Source organism: Hirundo rustica, chromosome 3, assembly GCF_015227805.2.
Source record: "Hirundo rustica isolate bHirRus1 chromosome 3, bHirRus1.pri.v3, whole genome shotgun sequence".
In the NCBI taxonomy this organism is placed as follows: Eukaryota; Metazoa; Chordata; class Aves; order Passeriformes; family Hirundinidae; genus Hirundo; species Hirundo rustica.
Window position 1 is genome coordinate 18,491,815 of NC_053452.1, and position 17,341 is coordinate 18,509,155.

Consider the following 17,341-nt stretch of genomic DNA (forward strand, 5'->3'; position numbering starts at 1 on the left):
GCGTCGATGGTTGCTATTTTTGCCTCGAGGCTTATGTGTACTTGTTTTCAGTAGTGAAGTTACGTTGGCTTGGACAGGGATAGGTGCCTCCATCGTTCTGACGGTGAAGAGCTAAAAATGTGGAAAGAGTAATGGTGTTGCTGAAAAGGTCCTGCCCAGCTCTCTTCGGTGAATTCAGTAGTAACTTTCCTAGCATTGTTAGCCTTGACTGCGAGCGTTTTCTTTATTTTCATGCGTTTCTTCTTGCATTCAGCTGGCTCCCTCTGACATCCAGAACGTTATCTAACAGTGGTGAGATGTCAGAATTAGTAAATGGAATCACTGGGTGTGTGTGAGCTTTGCTCTTCCAAGAGGGAAAACTTGTTTTGTGTTTACTTATTCTTAAAACTGTGTACCCAACTCCTACTGATGGGGTGTGATCTCCCTGTGGCTACGAGGTAACAGTCATCGTTTTATATCACTTAAATACCTTCCCACACATCTACTGGGAGAGTCATTAAGAAGACCAGAAATGCATGCATGTGGCAATACGTTTCTCAGCCAAGTTTCTTTTTAATTATTTCATTCTTGTTTGAGTCAGCAGAAACTTTTATTCTTTACCAACTTTTAAGCTCCAGGGAGAATTGCATTAATTGGCTTGGTGTAGGATACGAAGTCCTTTTGATCCTTAGACTCTAGATTCCCAAAGGAAAACAGTATTGATTCAGAAAACACAAATTTCATCTCCTGAGTAAATGACTAAGCTTGCAGACAGGTGTCCCTACGGTGCAGGTACATCGTATGAGATAATATTCTTTGGATTCATGTTTTGAGACCCTGGGAATTCAGAAGTTTGTGTAGAACTACTGAGAGTATTAAGCTGATGTCAGCTGATACCATGAAAATTGTCAGGGGTGTGTAGAGCTTGAAAGAGCAGTAAATTAAAAATGTAAACTCTAAACCAAATTTTTGTGAAGACTTCCTGTCTTTTCTCAATGCCCGTAATTGTGTTTGTTACCTGAAGAGATGAAGGCTCCTTTAAAAGGTGCAGCTTTTTGAAGTGGGATATAAGGAACAAGGATTGAAAGCCTCCCTCACAGGAGGCACTGGGGTTCAGAACAAGGTGATTATTTTTGATAGGGTAAGGAGTTGCATCTACTTCTTTTAATGTTTAATGTTTGAGCTTATTATTAAGCTATAATATTTAAGGAAAAGAATTGAAAAGTACAAAAGTTTTCCCATTAATAAGATTATTCATTACTTTTGAGTCAGAAGATACTTCCACTTGCTTATTTATTTTTTTGGAATCTCATATTGGTGATAGCTACCTTAGGCTGAATTACATGACATTGATTTAGATATAGGTCTTTCAACCGTATTTTTAAATTTTTTAAAACTAACTTCAGCTCCTTTTGAGAACAAGGTTGGAGGAAGGGAAGGTCTTTCTGCCTTTCACAAGAATTAAATCATCAAGTTACTTTTTCTTTGGGCTTTGCCTTTGCATACAGAACTGCTGGGTTTTGAAATCTGGCAGAGAATTGCATTTATTATCCCTGTGAAATTGTATCTGAATTCTGAAGTGGTTGGTATAAATTGGAAAAGCCGGTGTACGTGACCTTAGTAACAACTTAATGAAAAAATGCTATCTTTTTTGAAAAGGATTTACCCTCCGAAGATTCTGTTTTTTACAACTTAGAGGATCTGCCAGCTTTGTTCTGCTCAGGCTCCAGGTTTGCAGCTGATGCCTGAGGTGCTGCCCGTCAGAAGAAGAAACAGTGAGCTGGTGTGTAGGAAGTGCAGCAAGCAGAGGGGAAATGAAGTCATGGATCAGGGAATGACATCTGGTGACAGCCCCGGTGTTCAGACTGTTTATGGAAGAGCAGGAGAAGCTGTGGCTGCAAGAGTTTGGGAAAGAGCAGTAGGCATGTATCTCGTGAAGAACTGCCTTCTGCGTGAGAGCACTGGGCAAGGAGACAGAAACGGGGATTGAGATCAGATTTAAGCAGAGGTGGCGAAGAGGAACCGGAACTGGTTTGGTGAACAAGGCAGAAAATCCAAATACTCCAAGATGGAGGGGTAAGGAGAGAATGGAGAATTTGAAATTAAAGTATGCAAGTCCTAAGAAACTGGGCTATGAATTTGAAGGGGGTAAGCTGACTGGGATAAAAGAAAGTTGGAGGAGTGGGAATTCAGAAAGAATAAGACAAGAAACACTAGTTAGAAGGCAGAAGAGCTGGAGCAGCACATCCCTAACAAGCACAGACTAGAACTCATAATTTTTCTGACTGGCAAGTGTCAGTGAAACCAAATTATGAAACTTTTTTTTTTTTTTCCCTCCTTCAAATATTTTACAGCAAAGGAGATGGCCAGATGTTTCTGTTCTGAAGCGATTTGGAGTATTAGTATTAAAATCCATGTGAGGGAATTCTGCTGAGTTTTTTGGTTTTTTGACTTGGAGAGCTACACAGGTGTAAAATCCAACAGCAGCAGCAATAATGTCAGAAAATGCCAGAATGAATGTTGATTGTAAAACCTCACTGAGCCCCATCCCCCAGCGTGTGATGAAGGTCTGTGATTGAATATTAACAGTATTTTTTTCCCCCCAAGAATCTTGACTTTTCACTGCAGGTTAGTTAATATGTAATGATTATCTAGTTAAAAACTTGTATTTGCCTTCGCTTGTGTGGCTTCACGTCTTATTTGTAAAGCAAACAAGTTAAAATGAAATGCTTTGACACCAACATTTTGTGATTCGTGTCTTGTCCCTGTCCCTGCCATCCCCCCCTGGGTCCCTGTGTTGGTTGTAGGCATGGTGCCAGTACAAATGTTAGTGTATATTTTACCTTAGACTTCTAAGGTAGTCTCACATGATACATTGAGATTAAAAGTATTTTCTGCTTGGGATATCTGTTTTCAGAAGGCCATGGCATAACACAAACAGTTCTGCAGGACTTTACATTTAAGAACAACTGTCTCTGAGTTGTAGTTGTGGTTTTTGCTAGCACCTGGTGAGGTGAACCGAGGGTAGTAGTCACACCGCGTTTTGTTAGTATCAAGTGAAAACCTGATGGTGGAGACAGCATAGAATTTAGCTTTTCAGGCTGCTGTGTGATTGCTCCAGTGCTGTGCTTTGTTTTCCCAAGGAATGCCTGGAAAAGGCATTATGCCCTTGTGCTAAAGAGGTGAAAAAGAAAAATATTCAACCCAGACTAGAGCTTAAATTCTGAAGTTTCCTAACTTTTGAGTGCTTGGCATAATAAATTGAAGAAAGCGTGTAATGTGGCTGTAGCTGTTGAAGAGATTGGGGGTGTTTAATGTTTAGACATCATCACTTCTGTTACTTCTATGGAACCACAGGAAACGAGGGTTAGAGGAGACTTCAATACCGTGTAATTTGCATTTCCCTCTAGGTAAGATGAGGTCTTTATGTGATTTTGGTCAAAGATGCGCTTTGCCTGCTGATGGAGATCGTATATCATAGCTCAGTACTAGTCTAATACATCAGAATGTTTTTCCAGAACGTGCAACTTCAATCTTCTCTCAATTTTAAGACTATTTCTTCTGTGTACTGTTGATTTGGAAAAGAGATCGCTGCTGTTTTCTTAGCACACAGCCTTTTCCCTGCTTAAAGTAGAGACCTGTTGTAAGCGTCCCCTTTTCTGTTACATGATACAGAGAGTAAGGGAAAATGAAGCCTAATGTTTAGCTGTCATGTGGACTGACTGATTTATTTTCTTTATTTTATTTAGGGATTCTGTTTGGAAAATGCCAAGCCGGAAGTTTGCTGATGGCGAGGTGGTGATGGGCCGCTGGCCAGGAAGTGTCCTGTACTATGAAGTACAAGTGACCAGTTACGATGATGTTGCTCATCTTTATACTGTCAAGTACAAAGATGGAACTGAACTTGCACTGAAAGAAAGTGATATAAGGGTGAGTACACCTGTATTTAGTTACCAGTACTTCAGCTTATGACTGGCTAGTTATTTTGCAAGTTTTTGTTAACTATGTCTTCTAGGAGTTGTTGCTAAATAAAAGTTTCTTTCTATGTGACACCTCAAGTAGAAGTTCAGAATGACCCCATCTTTAAAGTATCATGGTTGTTCTGTTTATGTAAAAAAAAAAGTAATGTTTTTGAGGAAAACCAAGTTTGGTCCTTCAGGAACTCTGTAGCATAATTTTTCATGAAAAATTGGTTGGGTACCTTACAAAGGTAGTAATCAGTGGGTTGATATTAATTTGATGGTTTTCCATCTCTAAATAAGAAAATTTGCTAACAAACGGGAAAATGCAGTTAAATGTCACTGTAGATAGAAACAGTGCATGCCCTTCAAGCACATACTTAAAACATCTGCAAATAGCTTTTACTGGTTTAGGTCCTCAAAGGCTTCATGAGGTATTGTGCTCTATTTGTGGCAATTACAAACCCTTGAGAAAGATTTGTGTCATATGAGCACGTTCCTTGCTCTTTACATATCTTTATTATTTCAATTTTTGTTACTAATAAAGGCCTTTAAAACTTCATAGAAGTTTCAGTTGAAAATTAATAATGCAGGAGGAAAAAAACCTGTTTGAATGTTCACTGTAGTTCCTTTCTGTGGCCTGTTCTGAAACCTGCATAGGTTCAAAGCCAGATTGTGTGTCTTTATGTCACCACTTGTTGCTGGTAGGGTCCATGCCCAGTAAATGGCCTTCTCTTTTGGGACCAAAATGTTTCTGCCTTGAGGTGGGCAGCTGCTTTCACTGTTTCAAGACCTTCTGACTTCTGCATGCAGGTTGGTGGACTCAAGCTGGGAAAATGCCTTTCTTTGTCATGGAACATCTATGCATTATAAAAGTTGCATTGTGAAAATTGTACATAGGGAAGTCAGCATTGTAGACTTCAAAGAGAATTCAAACAGTGCTTTTGGACTAAATTGTTTATGAAATTAGTTGCCAGTTATAATGAAATTATTAGGCTGATGGGTTTTTTTAGTGTTGTCTCACACAGATGATGAACATTTCTATGTCAAATGCACTGATAAAGCTGAGTAGTGGAAGAGCAGCCCCTGAGGGCTTGGGAGACAGCTCTCATTCCTTTCCCTATGCACAGGATTGAGAGGGTGTTGAGCTTAACAGCTTGGTGCTCACTTTGCTAGCTTACATCCATAGCCTGATTTCTGTAGCTTCAACAGAAATTGCCAGCAGCAGTTGGACTTGGAACAGGCTTGTTTGGGAATTGCCAGCAAAATGAGTATTCTACAGTTGCTCTTTCTTAACAGCCTTTGTAGAGCATCAGTGGAGGACATACAAGACTGATGTGTAGAACTGTATGCCAGAGTCCTCATCACAAAACCCCCCATGTTTCTAAAATTGTTCTTTGGGACACAGATAAGATTTTGCTTTCTTTCCATCTTTCTTTCAGTCACAGTCATCATTCAAGCACAGGAAGAGCCAGTCTTCTTCAAGTTCTCCCTCCAGAAGAAGCAGCAGCAGATCTCGCTCTCGGTCTCCTGGGCGGCCAGCGAGGGGTAGACGTCGTTCTGCTTCCCAAAGCAGGGAACACAAAGATGACAAAAAGAAAACCGTTCAGGAGACCAGCTTAGCTCTGCCGGTATTAATTCTGTTTGTTGGGTTTTTGTGTGTGGGTTTGCTGGAATTTTATTCAAAGGAGCTTTTGCTATTTGTGAAAGATTGGGTTTATCATTGTAAAAGCCAGCTGCAGTTCATGTTCCCTGCATAATTACCTGCAAAAGAATATCTCAGAACTGCCTTTTTTTTTTTCTTTAGAAATAAGATTTCTAGTTTGAAAAGTTTGAGGAAATTCTTGAGAGGTAAACTAAGGTTATAAAGTTCCACTTGAATTTGGTGATACTGTGAACTTCTCAGATTCCAAACAAACACAAACTTTAAAATATTTAGTATTGAAGTGATTGTTAGACATGTGCTGGTGAACTGGGGCAAACGAAGTTAGCTTACTTTTAGATGTGTTAATTGGTAAATAACAGGTATTAGGATTTGAAATAAAATGAGTTCTGCTACCATATGCAGTTTGTTACAGTAGTTGTGAGAAACACATAGTGTGGAATATTTAAATATGGCCTTGCTGATGGATAATACTGCAAAACTAGTTTCATTATAAAAACTGACCTGTAAGGATTTCCAAGTTTACCAGTGTCTGGTATTTAGCTGAACTTGATCAGGTTTGTTCTTAGAATTTTTGTGAAGATGGTGTGCTAAAAATGGTTCTGGTGATCTTTAAGTGAAGAGGAATAGAAGCGATGTTTCTCTATGAAGAGACAAACGCATTTCTTCTGCCTCTTGTGCCCTTGAGATGGCTTCTCGCTTGTCTGAGACACAGTCCCTTGAACTGGGAATATTTTCTGCTGATCTGTTGAAAATGAGCAGGTTTTAGTTAGGTTTCAGCTTAACTAAACCAGATTAATATAAACTAGCTAGATGGGTTTAGTAAATTGCTACTCTTAGGCACTGAAACAGTTGTTGGGTTTGTTTTGCAGTGAGCTTCTTTGAGCTGCGTGATCCAATGCCTGTGGATCACAAGCTGGTTTTAAATAGTTTTTTAGCCGGCAGCTACTGTTTACTTTTTGTACATTTAACCTTTTGGGATAAAAGGGTTAAAAAATCTTTGATGGTTTTGTCCTGGCTTCTGTCTGAGGAGTAGGATTGATCTCTTGGCTCTTGTATGACTGGAAAGGCTGGGTTCTCTTCAACAAAACTATAGTTGAAATAAAACATACGGGTCATGTCTTCCCAGAGCTGTGTAAGTAGACTCAGGAGAATTTTTGTAAGAGAATTTATTTCTTCAAAGATATTTTATGGAAAACCAAACTTTCAGTTCTGCAGAACAGTGCCATATGTAGGACACCAAAAGCTTAAACTGTGTTTCTTCTTTTAACCAGAAACCGAGTGAGAACAACACCAAAAGGTACAATGGTGAACCTGAAAGTACAGAAAAAAATGACACATCCTGCATCATCTTGGAGGTAGGAACATGGAATTTGCTCTTGGCTTTTTGTCACGTTCCTAGCTTGGCTCTCTCAGAAATTCCTAGAAAAGGCAATACAGTAATCAAGTAGAAATAGAATGGAACATAAAACTTAGCTAAAGAGAAAGTGATCTTTTTTTTCCCTTAGTCCTGATCGTTATCTAATGCCCAGGCATGGCAGAAGGGAAAGGAGGAGGGTGGCAATGGACAATCTGTACTGGCAGTGCTGCTGATCTGTAATCGTGGCCTAATAGGTTACAGTGCCTGGTTTGAGCAGTCTCTTTATGGATAACTGTATATTGGTGTTTTATAGCCAGTAATGTCCTCTGGAATATAAGCTATTCTACTAAAATAAAGTAAAATCACTGGGGGACTTTTTAGGTAAATACTTTTATTCATTCACAGCAAAAGTTAAAACCGGACCTGGAAGTCAAGCGTGTGCTTGAGCAGTACAGCTTGCGTTCGAGGAGAGATGACAAGAAAAAAGAAGAGATCTATTCAGAGAAAAAGACTTTTGTGGCTGTAAAACCAATTGAGAAAGTACCGACAAAAACAAAGGAGTTGGAGTTTGGGGGAAGAATTGGTATGTGTGCAAGTTACCTTAATAGTTAAAAGTTAGTACTATTTTGTGGGTTTTTACTTATTGACCATATTGTCATGTCAAGAACTGCTTTTTGGACCTTGGCTGCAGAATTTAGAGTAAAATTGAAACTAATTTTTTTTTTTTTTTTTTTTTTTGTCCCTGTCTTCTAACATGCCATGATGTCTGTTTACAGGGACCTTCATGCTGATGTTTCTCCTGCCTGCTACTGTACTCTACTTACTGTTGATGTGCAAACAAGATGATCCGAGTCTTCTGAACTTCCCTCCTCTGCCAGCACTCGAGAGTCTTTGGGAGGGCAGGGTGTTTGGTATCTTTCTTCTGTGGTTTTTCCTTCAAGCTGTTTTTTACTTGCTGCCAATTGGAAAGGTAGGCTACTGGGAGCGGTTGGGTCTTTATGGGCAGCTGAACTGTCTTAGGCTGGAAGGTGGGGAGTGTTCTGAATACAGTGAGTTTGGAAACAATTTAATGAGCTTTTCATAATAAACTGGAATATGGATGCTGCAGATTTCTGTAAGCTTAAAACAACATGGCTGGCTAAGAATTTTTGTGTTTCAGAGCCTTTCAGTAAAGGATGCAGAAGGCATTTTGTAGGCATTCAGATCATACAAATGATCCTTAGAAAGCTACTTTTGGATTACAATCTTCAGCCTTCTTCTCTTGATACCTTAACTTTCGTACTGTACAAGCAAAACAAGCTTGAAACACCTCATGAGACTGGATTTTTTCCCTCTCAAAGTAATTTTCCAGATACGGAGATTTTCACAAGTCACAGTCATTTCCACATGGACCTGGGAGAGAGAGGTGTAGGAGTGCAAGGTGATATAAAGGGAGGAAGATATTTTCATCTAAAGGCAGTATCTCTGTATCCAACTAAAACTGAGAGAGCTTTATATGTAAAAAAATCTTTTTATTTTATATATAAAAACACTTCATATGTAAAGTGTGGATAAACTTTGCTTGATAGAAGAATTCTAGAAGAATTTTAGGTATCTGACTTTTAAATTCACAAACTATTTTGATATTTGGTTTCTTATGAATAATCCAGCATTTTGGAATATAATCTTCATGTCAGTCAATATGCATATGAGGCAAAGGCTCTCCTTCCCTCTCTTGTGACTTGAGGGTTACTAGCAGATTCTGAAAGGACACTCAGAAGTAGATCAATCATGTTTTATTGCTGTGCATGTTCACAACGATTGGAGCAGTTCTCCTTTCTTCAAGCTGGTTAGGAAGAGGTTTATTTTAAAAGATTTTATTTGAAACTGTTAATCTTTCTCATTTGCTATCCAGAGTATGTTTTTTAGAACAATGCATGAGCTCCAGGTTTGAGTGTGTCCAGCTGGTTGCTTCGATTGAATGTTTTTCTGGCAGAGTTGAGCCAGAAAGTTTTCCTCCCCTGAGGGGCCCACAAAAAATACTTTGTTGAACATTAGGATTTTATTCATCCTAGGTTGTAGAAGGCCTGCCTCTTTCCAATGGAAGGAAACTGCAGTACAGGATAAATGGTAAGCAAGTTGCAGTTGGTTATTCTGAAACAGATACTATTGTGTGATTTACAGTGCTCAGCACCATCAAATACAGATGTTGAAAGATACAGATTGAGCAGAGAGTGTATCAGTTGTAAATCTTGGATAAAATAGGATGAGCCTTTTCTTGGGAAGAGATGGTTAGTAATCATCAGGAACTAAGTGCCCCAAGAGCAAGATATTACCCTGTACAGGGGTGGTAGTGGAATCCAAATACTATACTAAAAAGCTGAGTTTTGTCATAGTCTGGTAAGATGCACCATTTTAAAGTTGGAATAGGGCTGTAGGTAATAGAAACAAGGAGAATTACATCCTGCAAAAAAGAATTGCGTCCTGCGGAGGTGAGTCTCCAGTTTTGTTGAGGCTGTCTCATACCTGTCTTGGTTTTGGACTTTTGTCTTTAGTAGTCATGGCATAGTGCTACAATTCTTTCTGCATTCTGATAAAGGCAGGAAATAAGCTACATAATTTGGTTTATTAAAAAAAAAGCCATCAACTTTGTGCTTTAAAAGCTAATATTCAAAGCAAATTTAAAAGCCTTCTTGAAAAAAGGTAGGGACGGGAGGCACTGGGCACAGAGGGAAATACAGGAGGTTCCATCTGAACTGGAGCAGATGAACTCTGGAGGTTCTTTCTAACTTCAGCCCCTGTGAGTCTGTGAAGGAATCCATAGAAAGTCCTTAGCTGACAGCAGCAGAGAACTCCCTGCTCCTATTTGGGCATCAATCAATTCTCCTTGATTTTGTACTCTCAAAGTATGCAAAAGTTTTTGTGTTCCAGTTTTGACTTGATAAGTGATTTTAATACTTTAAATACTTTAATTACTGTTACCTGTGTCAAGGTGTATATGAAGATAATCCAAAGATGACAGTATGATTGTCTCAGCTGTCTGTGCCCACAGATAAGATTGTGACCTGCTATCATTATCCATTAGCAGTGTCAGTGTCCGTTTTTCCACTAAAATCTGAAATTGGATCCTATGGCATAAAAAAATGAGAAGTATTCAGAGTGTTCTTGCCTCTTGTCCTTTTGATGAATGCACTTTCAGGACTTAGAGTTTTAGTTACACTTTTGTGCCCCAGAACTTTGAGCCATGGGATGTCCAAGATGTTACTGGAATATGGACAAATATTGGAGAAGGTAAAAATGCAGAAAGGTTGGATTAGGTAGGTTCTACAAGAACAATAAATTGTTGGGGTTTTTTTGACTAATATGTCTTTCTTCTACATCCTTTAGGGTTTTATGCTTTTATTTTGACCGCTGCAGCTATTGGAGTTTTATTATACTTTCAATTTGAGCTTCATTATTTGTACGATCACTTCATGCAGTTCGCAGTGTCAGCTGCAGCTTTTTCTTTGGCACTGAGCATTTATCTGTATGTTCGATCCCTGAAAGCACCTGAGGAAGAACTGGCACCAGGTGGAAATTCTGGTGAGTTAGAACATTCTGGATAATTTCTTTCCAACTGTTTGCTGTAGTTTCATTTTTTCAAATTGAAGGCTAGATTTAGGGCTGGTTATTATAAGATGACATATAAGACATATGACATATAATTGTCATATAAGATGACAATTGTTACTTTACTTGGTGAAATGCTGTTTTTTTTTTTTGCTTTTTTTTTTTGCTTTTTTTTTTTTTTTTTCCTTTTTTTTTTTTTTTCCTTTCAAACTCAGTCCCACATATGAAGTCAGGGCATGGTATTTTCCTTCTTGTCCTTTTTTGATGGATGGGTGTTTGTCACAGCTGAAGGGAATTCTTTTTCCCAGACAAGAGCAATTCAATGGAGAAAATGTAAAATTACTAATGCCATATGATCATGTTTGTAGACACTGATGCGAGCTTCAGGATAAGGCTGAAGTAGTGTCAGGGAGAACTTCTAAAGTGGTTAGTCTTCCTAATAAATAAAATATTAGGGCATCTTAAAATACAAACCGTAGTTTTTGTTTTGTATTTTGCACATACTATTAGAAAAACCTTTTTTTTCTAATAATTTAAAAATCTGTAATGAGAGAACATTAGTGGCAAGTGGGATTTTATTTATGGGGAGGAGTGTAGTGGCAGACAAAAGGGAGAGTATTGCTAACAGAGGTTGTGTCTTACCTGCAGGGTATTTTATTTATGATTTTTTTACTGGACATGAATTAAACCCTCGTATTGGCAGTTTTGACCTCAAATACTTCTGTGAGTTGCGTCCAGGATTAATTGGCTGGGTGAGTCAGTAATCTGAGTTATTTTATTTGCTTACGTATTGCACAGAGGGACTTTTTTACGTGCACAGACTCACACACATAATTGATACGAAGGAGATTATATGTATATATAAATACTGTATACATACTTATAAATGAGTAATGAAAAACAGTTCCACATTGCTAGTTTTTTAATGACCTTTTTTTTTCACTTGAAGGAAATTTCTAGCTTCTTTGTTTTGTGGCAAATGAAAACCCTTATTAAAGTGTTTGTATGTTGAGGTTATACAGCTTCAGAAATGTGATTAGTTGCAAACTGACTTGTGAAATAGTTTGTTTCTTTAAACTTAAGTGTTGGTCAAAAATACCTGTGTTAAAATGTCCTGTAGCGTTATAGAAAATACCACTTTCTTCTACAAGTGAATTTTTAAATAAAATCGTTTCTAATTTAGGTTGTAATAAACTTGGCAATGCTCTTGGCTGAGATGAAGATCCACAATCTCAGTGTGCCGTCCCTGTCCATGATTCTTGTGAACAGCTTCCAGCTTCTCTATGTGGTGGACGCTCTTTGGAATGAGGTAAATGCCAATCCCTTTCAACTGTTTCTATTTCTAATTAAAATATTAAGAGAAGAAAGCTTTGGAAATGCTAAAATTCCTTCCTCCTTGTTTCTAGGAAGCCGTTTTGACCACAATGGACATTACCCATGACGGATTTGGATTCATGCTGGCTTTTGGAGATTTGGTGTGGGTTCCATTTGTCTACAGCCTGCAGGCCTTCTACTTAGTGGGTCATCCCACCACAATTACTTGGCCTCTTGCCGCTGTAATTACTGTTCTGAACTGTAAGTTACAGTAAATGTTATCGTTGCTGTTGGATTCAACATAGTTCTGATTTTCGAGATGGGAGGTGAAGCTTTAGCTCAGATGCAGCAGTCATTGTCTGGCTACTGTGAAATACAAAGAATATAATAGTTTCTCATTTTAGCAAATGAAGGATAGGTGAGACTCTGGACACCTAATTGTTCTGTTGAGAGGCAGCTCTAGGTGGGTGCTGTCTGGAGTTGAAGAAGTGACTTAACATACTTTGAATTTAATAGATGCCTTTTTAAGACAATCTGAGTGACTCAAGAAAAAAGTCAGTGCCTTGTTGGCTACGCTCTACTGAACCTAGGGGGAATGTAACTGTTTCCATCTCCTTCCCTGATGACCATAGTTACAAACACATGTCAGTAGAAAACATCTTTTTTTGTCAAAGCTGAGTGAAGCTTGAGAAAAGATCTCACATCTTTAGGCAACCTTAAATTTGCACCAACAAAGTGTTGTTGTCCCTGTTATCTGAATAGGAAACGCAAAAAACCCCACTCATATTTTGTAGGCGTGACAAAGAATTGGAAAAAATGAGAAGATGTGCAACTTAATATGGTGCAATACTGAAAACCAGAAAATTTTTCACCTTTATCTAATGTTTTTTCTTGGGTTTCTGTTTATTTTTTTTTAAATAACATCTTTATTCAAAGTACGTTGTGATCATCTTTTCTCAATGCAGCTTTGGAAAAAGCAAGTTTAAGCTGCTGTGTGAAAATTACGGGAGATACGAATTTCAAACCCAGATAATTCATTGTCTGGCTCTTTCATTATCATGATCTTGTAAATGTGTGGTCAGTCTATGGAGCGGGTGCTGTAACAAAGTGCTAGGCTGCTAAATAGAGCTGTGATCCTACAAAGTGCAGCACGCTGCCTTGTGAATTTCAAAATCAGTGTTACATTAAAAAATATATATAAATATAGATGTAAAAGCAGATGTGAAAATAAAGGTTCTTCAGAATCTCTTCAAAGTTAGTCAGAAATGAGAAGGAGCATATGGAATGCAGGTTTCCCATGGCATTTCTATCTTGTTAGAGCTCTCAGAAGCAGAAAATACCAATTCAATCTCTGGGGAAAAGACTTAGATGGAATAAGTGTGGCAAAGGGCATGTGGGTGCTTTTGTTGAAGCTGAGAAAACTGGAAAATACTGAAAATGCAAAATACATTGTGTTTATTTTCAGGTTTTGGGTATTACGTATTCCGTAGTGCAAATTCCCAGAAAAACAATTTCCGACGGAATCCAGCAGATCCCAAATTGGCCAGTGAGTACATTTTTTATTCCATTGGCTGTGATTTTATTCAGTAGCTCTTTGTAGTATTTAAATACATCTCTCAGTCACTGCACTGACCACAATACTCTGTTCACAGATCTGAAATTTATACCCACTGCAACTGGAAAAGGGCTTCTTGTCACGGGTTGGTGGGGTTTTGTTCGTCACCCTAATTACCTCGGTGACATCATCATGGCTCTGGCATGGTCCCTACCCTGTGGTGAGTTTGAGACTAAAGTGGATTTTAGCAAAAATGCTTTTATGTTTTGCATCTGTCTGGGTTTGAAATGCCAAGTGGCAATAATTTGAGATAGTAAACCCTATTGAATGGCACATTTCTGTGTCACAAGTTAAATACAACACATTTTCTCTTACATTTTACCCTTTCTAATTTGCTGCAGATTTGATATAGACTGGAGATTTTACTCATCTTTCTGACCCTTTATCATTCAATAACCATGGGACTTACTTGCTAATTAGCCATTCTTTAAATTTTTTAGGCTAGTGAGTGTATTTTCAGTTGAAGTTTCCTAAAAGTGGGAGTTTGCTTAGAGACAAAAGCTACCATATACAGGGATGACTTGAAGTGAAATACATTTAAATGAAAGGTCATCAAACACAGTGAAGTGATCTTTCGAAGTGTTTGCTAATAGTGCACAGTGTTCCTTGTACTGGGGAGCCCAGAGCTGGACACGGCACTCAGGTGTGGTCTCGGGAGAGCAGAGTATTGGGTTAGAATCAGAACCTGCTGCCATGCTCCGCCTGATGCAGCCCAGAATAAATTGGCTTATTGGGCTGTAGTCTCACATTTCTGGGTCATTTCCAGTTCTTTTCATTCACAAGTCAAATCATGTGCTCTGAGCAAAGGCTATACTCGTGTCTGCAGCCAGAATAGAGAAAACCTTGTGTGGTGCAGATTTGACCAGAAATCTGATTTCTGCATGTGAATATGTCTCACAATATTTGCAATGTCCTGTGGAATATTTGACGCTTGAGGAGTATAAAATGCTTCAGCCTTGAACAAGTGTGCGTCACCAGCTTTGAACGTGTTAATAGCGACCATCTCTGGATTTCTGTCCTGTATCTAAGTTAACTTTTTCCCTTTGCAGGTTTTAATCACATTTTACCCTATTTCTACGTGATCTATTTCATCTGCTTGCTTGTTCATCGAGAGGCTCGTGATGAGCACCACTGTAAGCAGAAGTACGGCTTGGCCTGGGAGAGGTATTGTCAGCGTGTCCCGTACCGCATATTCCCTTACATCTACTAGAGCACTCCGGGGGCCTGACGGGCAAATTACTGCTACAGCTGGTTTCCTTGCAAAGACGATACCTCTTACCTTTGCACTTGGTCATTTGTTATTTAGGCTTTTAAAGAAAACAAATCAAACAAAACCCGACCAAACCTTGGAGTGCGTCAAAGGTGTTACTTACAAGTAAACTTCAAGATGTGAGTTATGGGGACTGTCTGTGACTTCAATTTTTAAAAAATTGTGAATTTTCAAAACTCTTCGAGCCCTAATTTTTCAAGCTAAATTTTATCTAGAATTGAGTTTACATTTTTTTATTGCATTTAATTAAGCACTGTGATGTAAAGTATATTATTTTCTTAATACAATAAATGCTGAAATTCCATCCAGTTCATTTTTTGGTGTTACTCGTACCATCTAACTTCAGATGTCCAGTTTAGTTGCCTGAATTTGGAGGAGCAGCAGGGTCTTTTTGGTCAGTGGAGCTGGAAGCGGAGGATTTGACCCAAGTGAGGGGCCTGCAGCCCCACGGCCAGAGCTGACACAGCTCAGCTGGATGGTTGTTCCCCTCCTGGCTTTTCATTGATGGCTTTTTTTTGGTCAGAGAGGCTCAGCTGGCGCCTCCTGCCCTGCACCTGCAGGAGGACAGAGATGGAAGTGGGAGAAGGGGCACAGCTGTTCCCTTCTCCCACCCCACCTTGTCGAGGCAGTGCCAGCACAGCCCAGGGGCAGCTCTGAGCCGCTGCCTGGCAGCGCCCCTGGCCCTAGAGGTGGAAGCCACGCTTGTGGCTCATGCTCCTGGAGGGAGATGAAACACTTGAACCACTTGCTGTGGCTGAGGAAGGGAGTAGCGAACCCTCGGCTTGCCTCTGGCATTGAGCATGGGGTCAGAAGTGTGCAGTGTCTGCCTGTTAGGCACAAAAGGATAAAATGACCGCAGTTGGCTTCTTCTGATCTTTGTAAATTAAGTCTTAATGTACCATAGTGTTTACCCAGTGTGTATAATAAAGCCTCCATGTTTTTGCTGTACAGTGTTTGAGTTTGAAAAATGCAACAGCTTTTTTAGAAACAGGAGAAATCAGTATCTAAACCAATTTCCAGTAATTTTTTAAAAATATTAATTGAATAAAGGATTTTGTAAATTAATGTAGTTAATTCTTGAAACAATTGAAGTGTTCATTTAAATATTTGTATTGACAGATATGCTATGAAAATATAGGAAATGCTCCTCAATCCAAAGTTGGTTTTTTTTGGTTTCTTTTTTTTTTAATTTGGCATTGCTACCTCATATGTAGGTGTTGCCTTTTGTACTGTTGCAGATAGAGAAATAGCTATTTTTTGCTATTGCTATTTAAAACAACATTTTTTACATGAGCCTGTGGTTAAGCTCAACCACTTTCTAATATATTTTTGTATATATTTGACTTTTGAACTAATGTATGTGTTCTGGTTACTAGCTGTGTTCTTTGTCTAACTGGCTGTAAATGAGATGCCCTTGTGGTATTTACTTCATAAGTAGAATAACTTTACTGAAATACTCTTGCTCAATTAATTTGCTTTTATTCTGTTGTCACAAGTAAGAGCTTTTCACCCACTGTACATGAGGTTTATAGCACAAGTTGCCCTAAAAAGCTTATTAGAATATTAAATAAAGTGCGGATACTTCTGGTCTTGCTTGCAGGAGTGTTCTTAATAAATTGGAATGTTATTTATCAATTTTTTCAGTTATTTTAAAATGTTGATGTAATTGAAATCTAGCATGTAATTTTTTTTAATAAAATAACCTATTTTGTACACGGGCATTTTTTAAAGATAATTGTACAATTGAAGTGTATATAATGTAGCTTGATTGTTGGTGTTGTAAGGGAATTGTTTTAAGACAAGTGCTTTGATTGCTGGCAGAAAATAGCAGTGCCTCTAACAAGACTCGAGAGAATTCACTCCTGTGAAGCAGCAGATTAAACTGGGATATTGCTGTTTTCAATCCTTGCTGAGTGAACTTGTGGGAAATGGAGAAATCATTAAATGGCCCTGGTGTGCAGCTGGTCTTCTAAAATCTGCTGACGGAGGGGGCACTTGGATTCCTCAGCCTGTAAAGCAGGAGCTGCTCCTGCTGCTGTTCCCAGTTTTATCTGTTGCCACACAAGGTTGTTCAAATGTCATTCGGAGCCCTTGTCTTTCAGAATCTGATCCTGACCAATGACAGCTTCATTTCATTTACATGCTGAATTTTATGTGAATTTGATTTTGAAGTAACTGATTTTAATACAAACAAGCCTATGAGCTAAAATAAAGGTTTTGCCTAAAACTAAGTAGTGTGGTTTTTTTCCAGTTCGTGGGAATGTCTGATAAAAAAGACACTGATTTTCCTTATTTAGTACAGGTGTGTTTGCTGAAGTTCTTCCTGCACCTGTGTTTGTGGGGTGAATGTTATGAGCTCACATGTGGTGCTTCTCTTAGTCTGCCTGGCCATTTTTTTTCTTCTTTTCTGCTACTCCAAAAAAATATTTCAGCTGTAAAAATACAGAATTAACCCTCAATTTGCCTATAGAATATTGTATTTCCCCCCACAGCCTTTATTAGAAGTCAAAACCAAACCAAATTAGGCTGTATCCATATAAAGTGTTACTGCACATGAAATAAATCTAAGTTTGACCTACAAGACTGTAGTGGA

General features: G+C 38.6%; 1 protein-coding gene across 2 annotated transcripts; it reads left to right on the top strand.

Annotated features, from left to right (window-relative positions):
- The first annotated feature begins 1,682 nt into the window (after positions 1-1,682).
- Positions 1,683-16,979, top strand: LBR (lamin B receptor). Of its 2 annotated transcripts, XM_040059425.2 has the most exons (15): positions 1,683-2,055; positions 3,729-3,909; positions 5,381-5,569; positions 6,876-6,959; positions 7,367-7,544; positions 7,738-7,931; positions 9,016-9,070; positions 10,328-10,522; positions 11,198-11,301; positions 11,733-11,858; positions 11,956-12,124; positions 13,329-13,409; positions 13,516-13,638; positions 14,528-14,642; positions 14,785-16,979. In XM_040059425.2, exons 1-15 carry the CDS (start codon positions 2,048-2,050, stop codon positions 14,855-14,857), a joined length of 1,875 nt encoding a protein of 624 aa, XP_039915359.1. In that variant the 5' UTR covers positions 1,683-2,047; the 3' UTR covers positions 14,858-16,979. The 2 variants fall into 2 exon arrangements, with proteins under 2 accessions (XP_039915359.1, XP_039915360.1); XM_040059426.2 differs by having other exon boundaries at positions 1,687-2,055; positions 14,528-16,979.
- Positions 16,980-17,341: the final 362 nt, after the last annotated feature.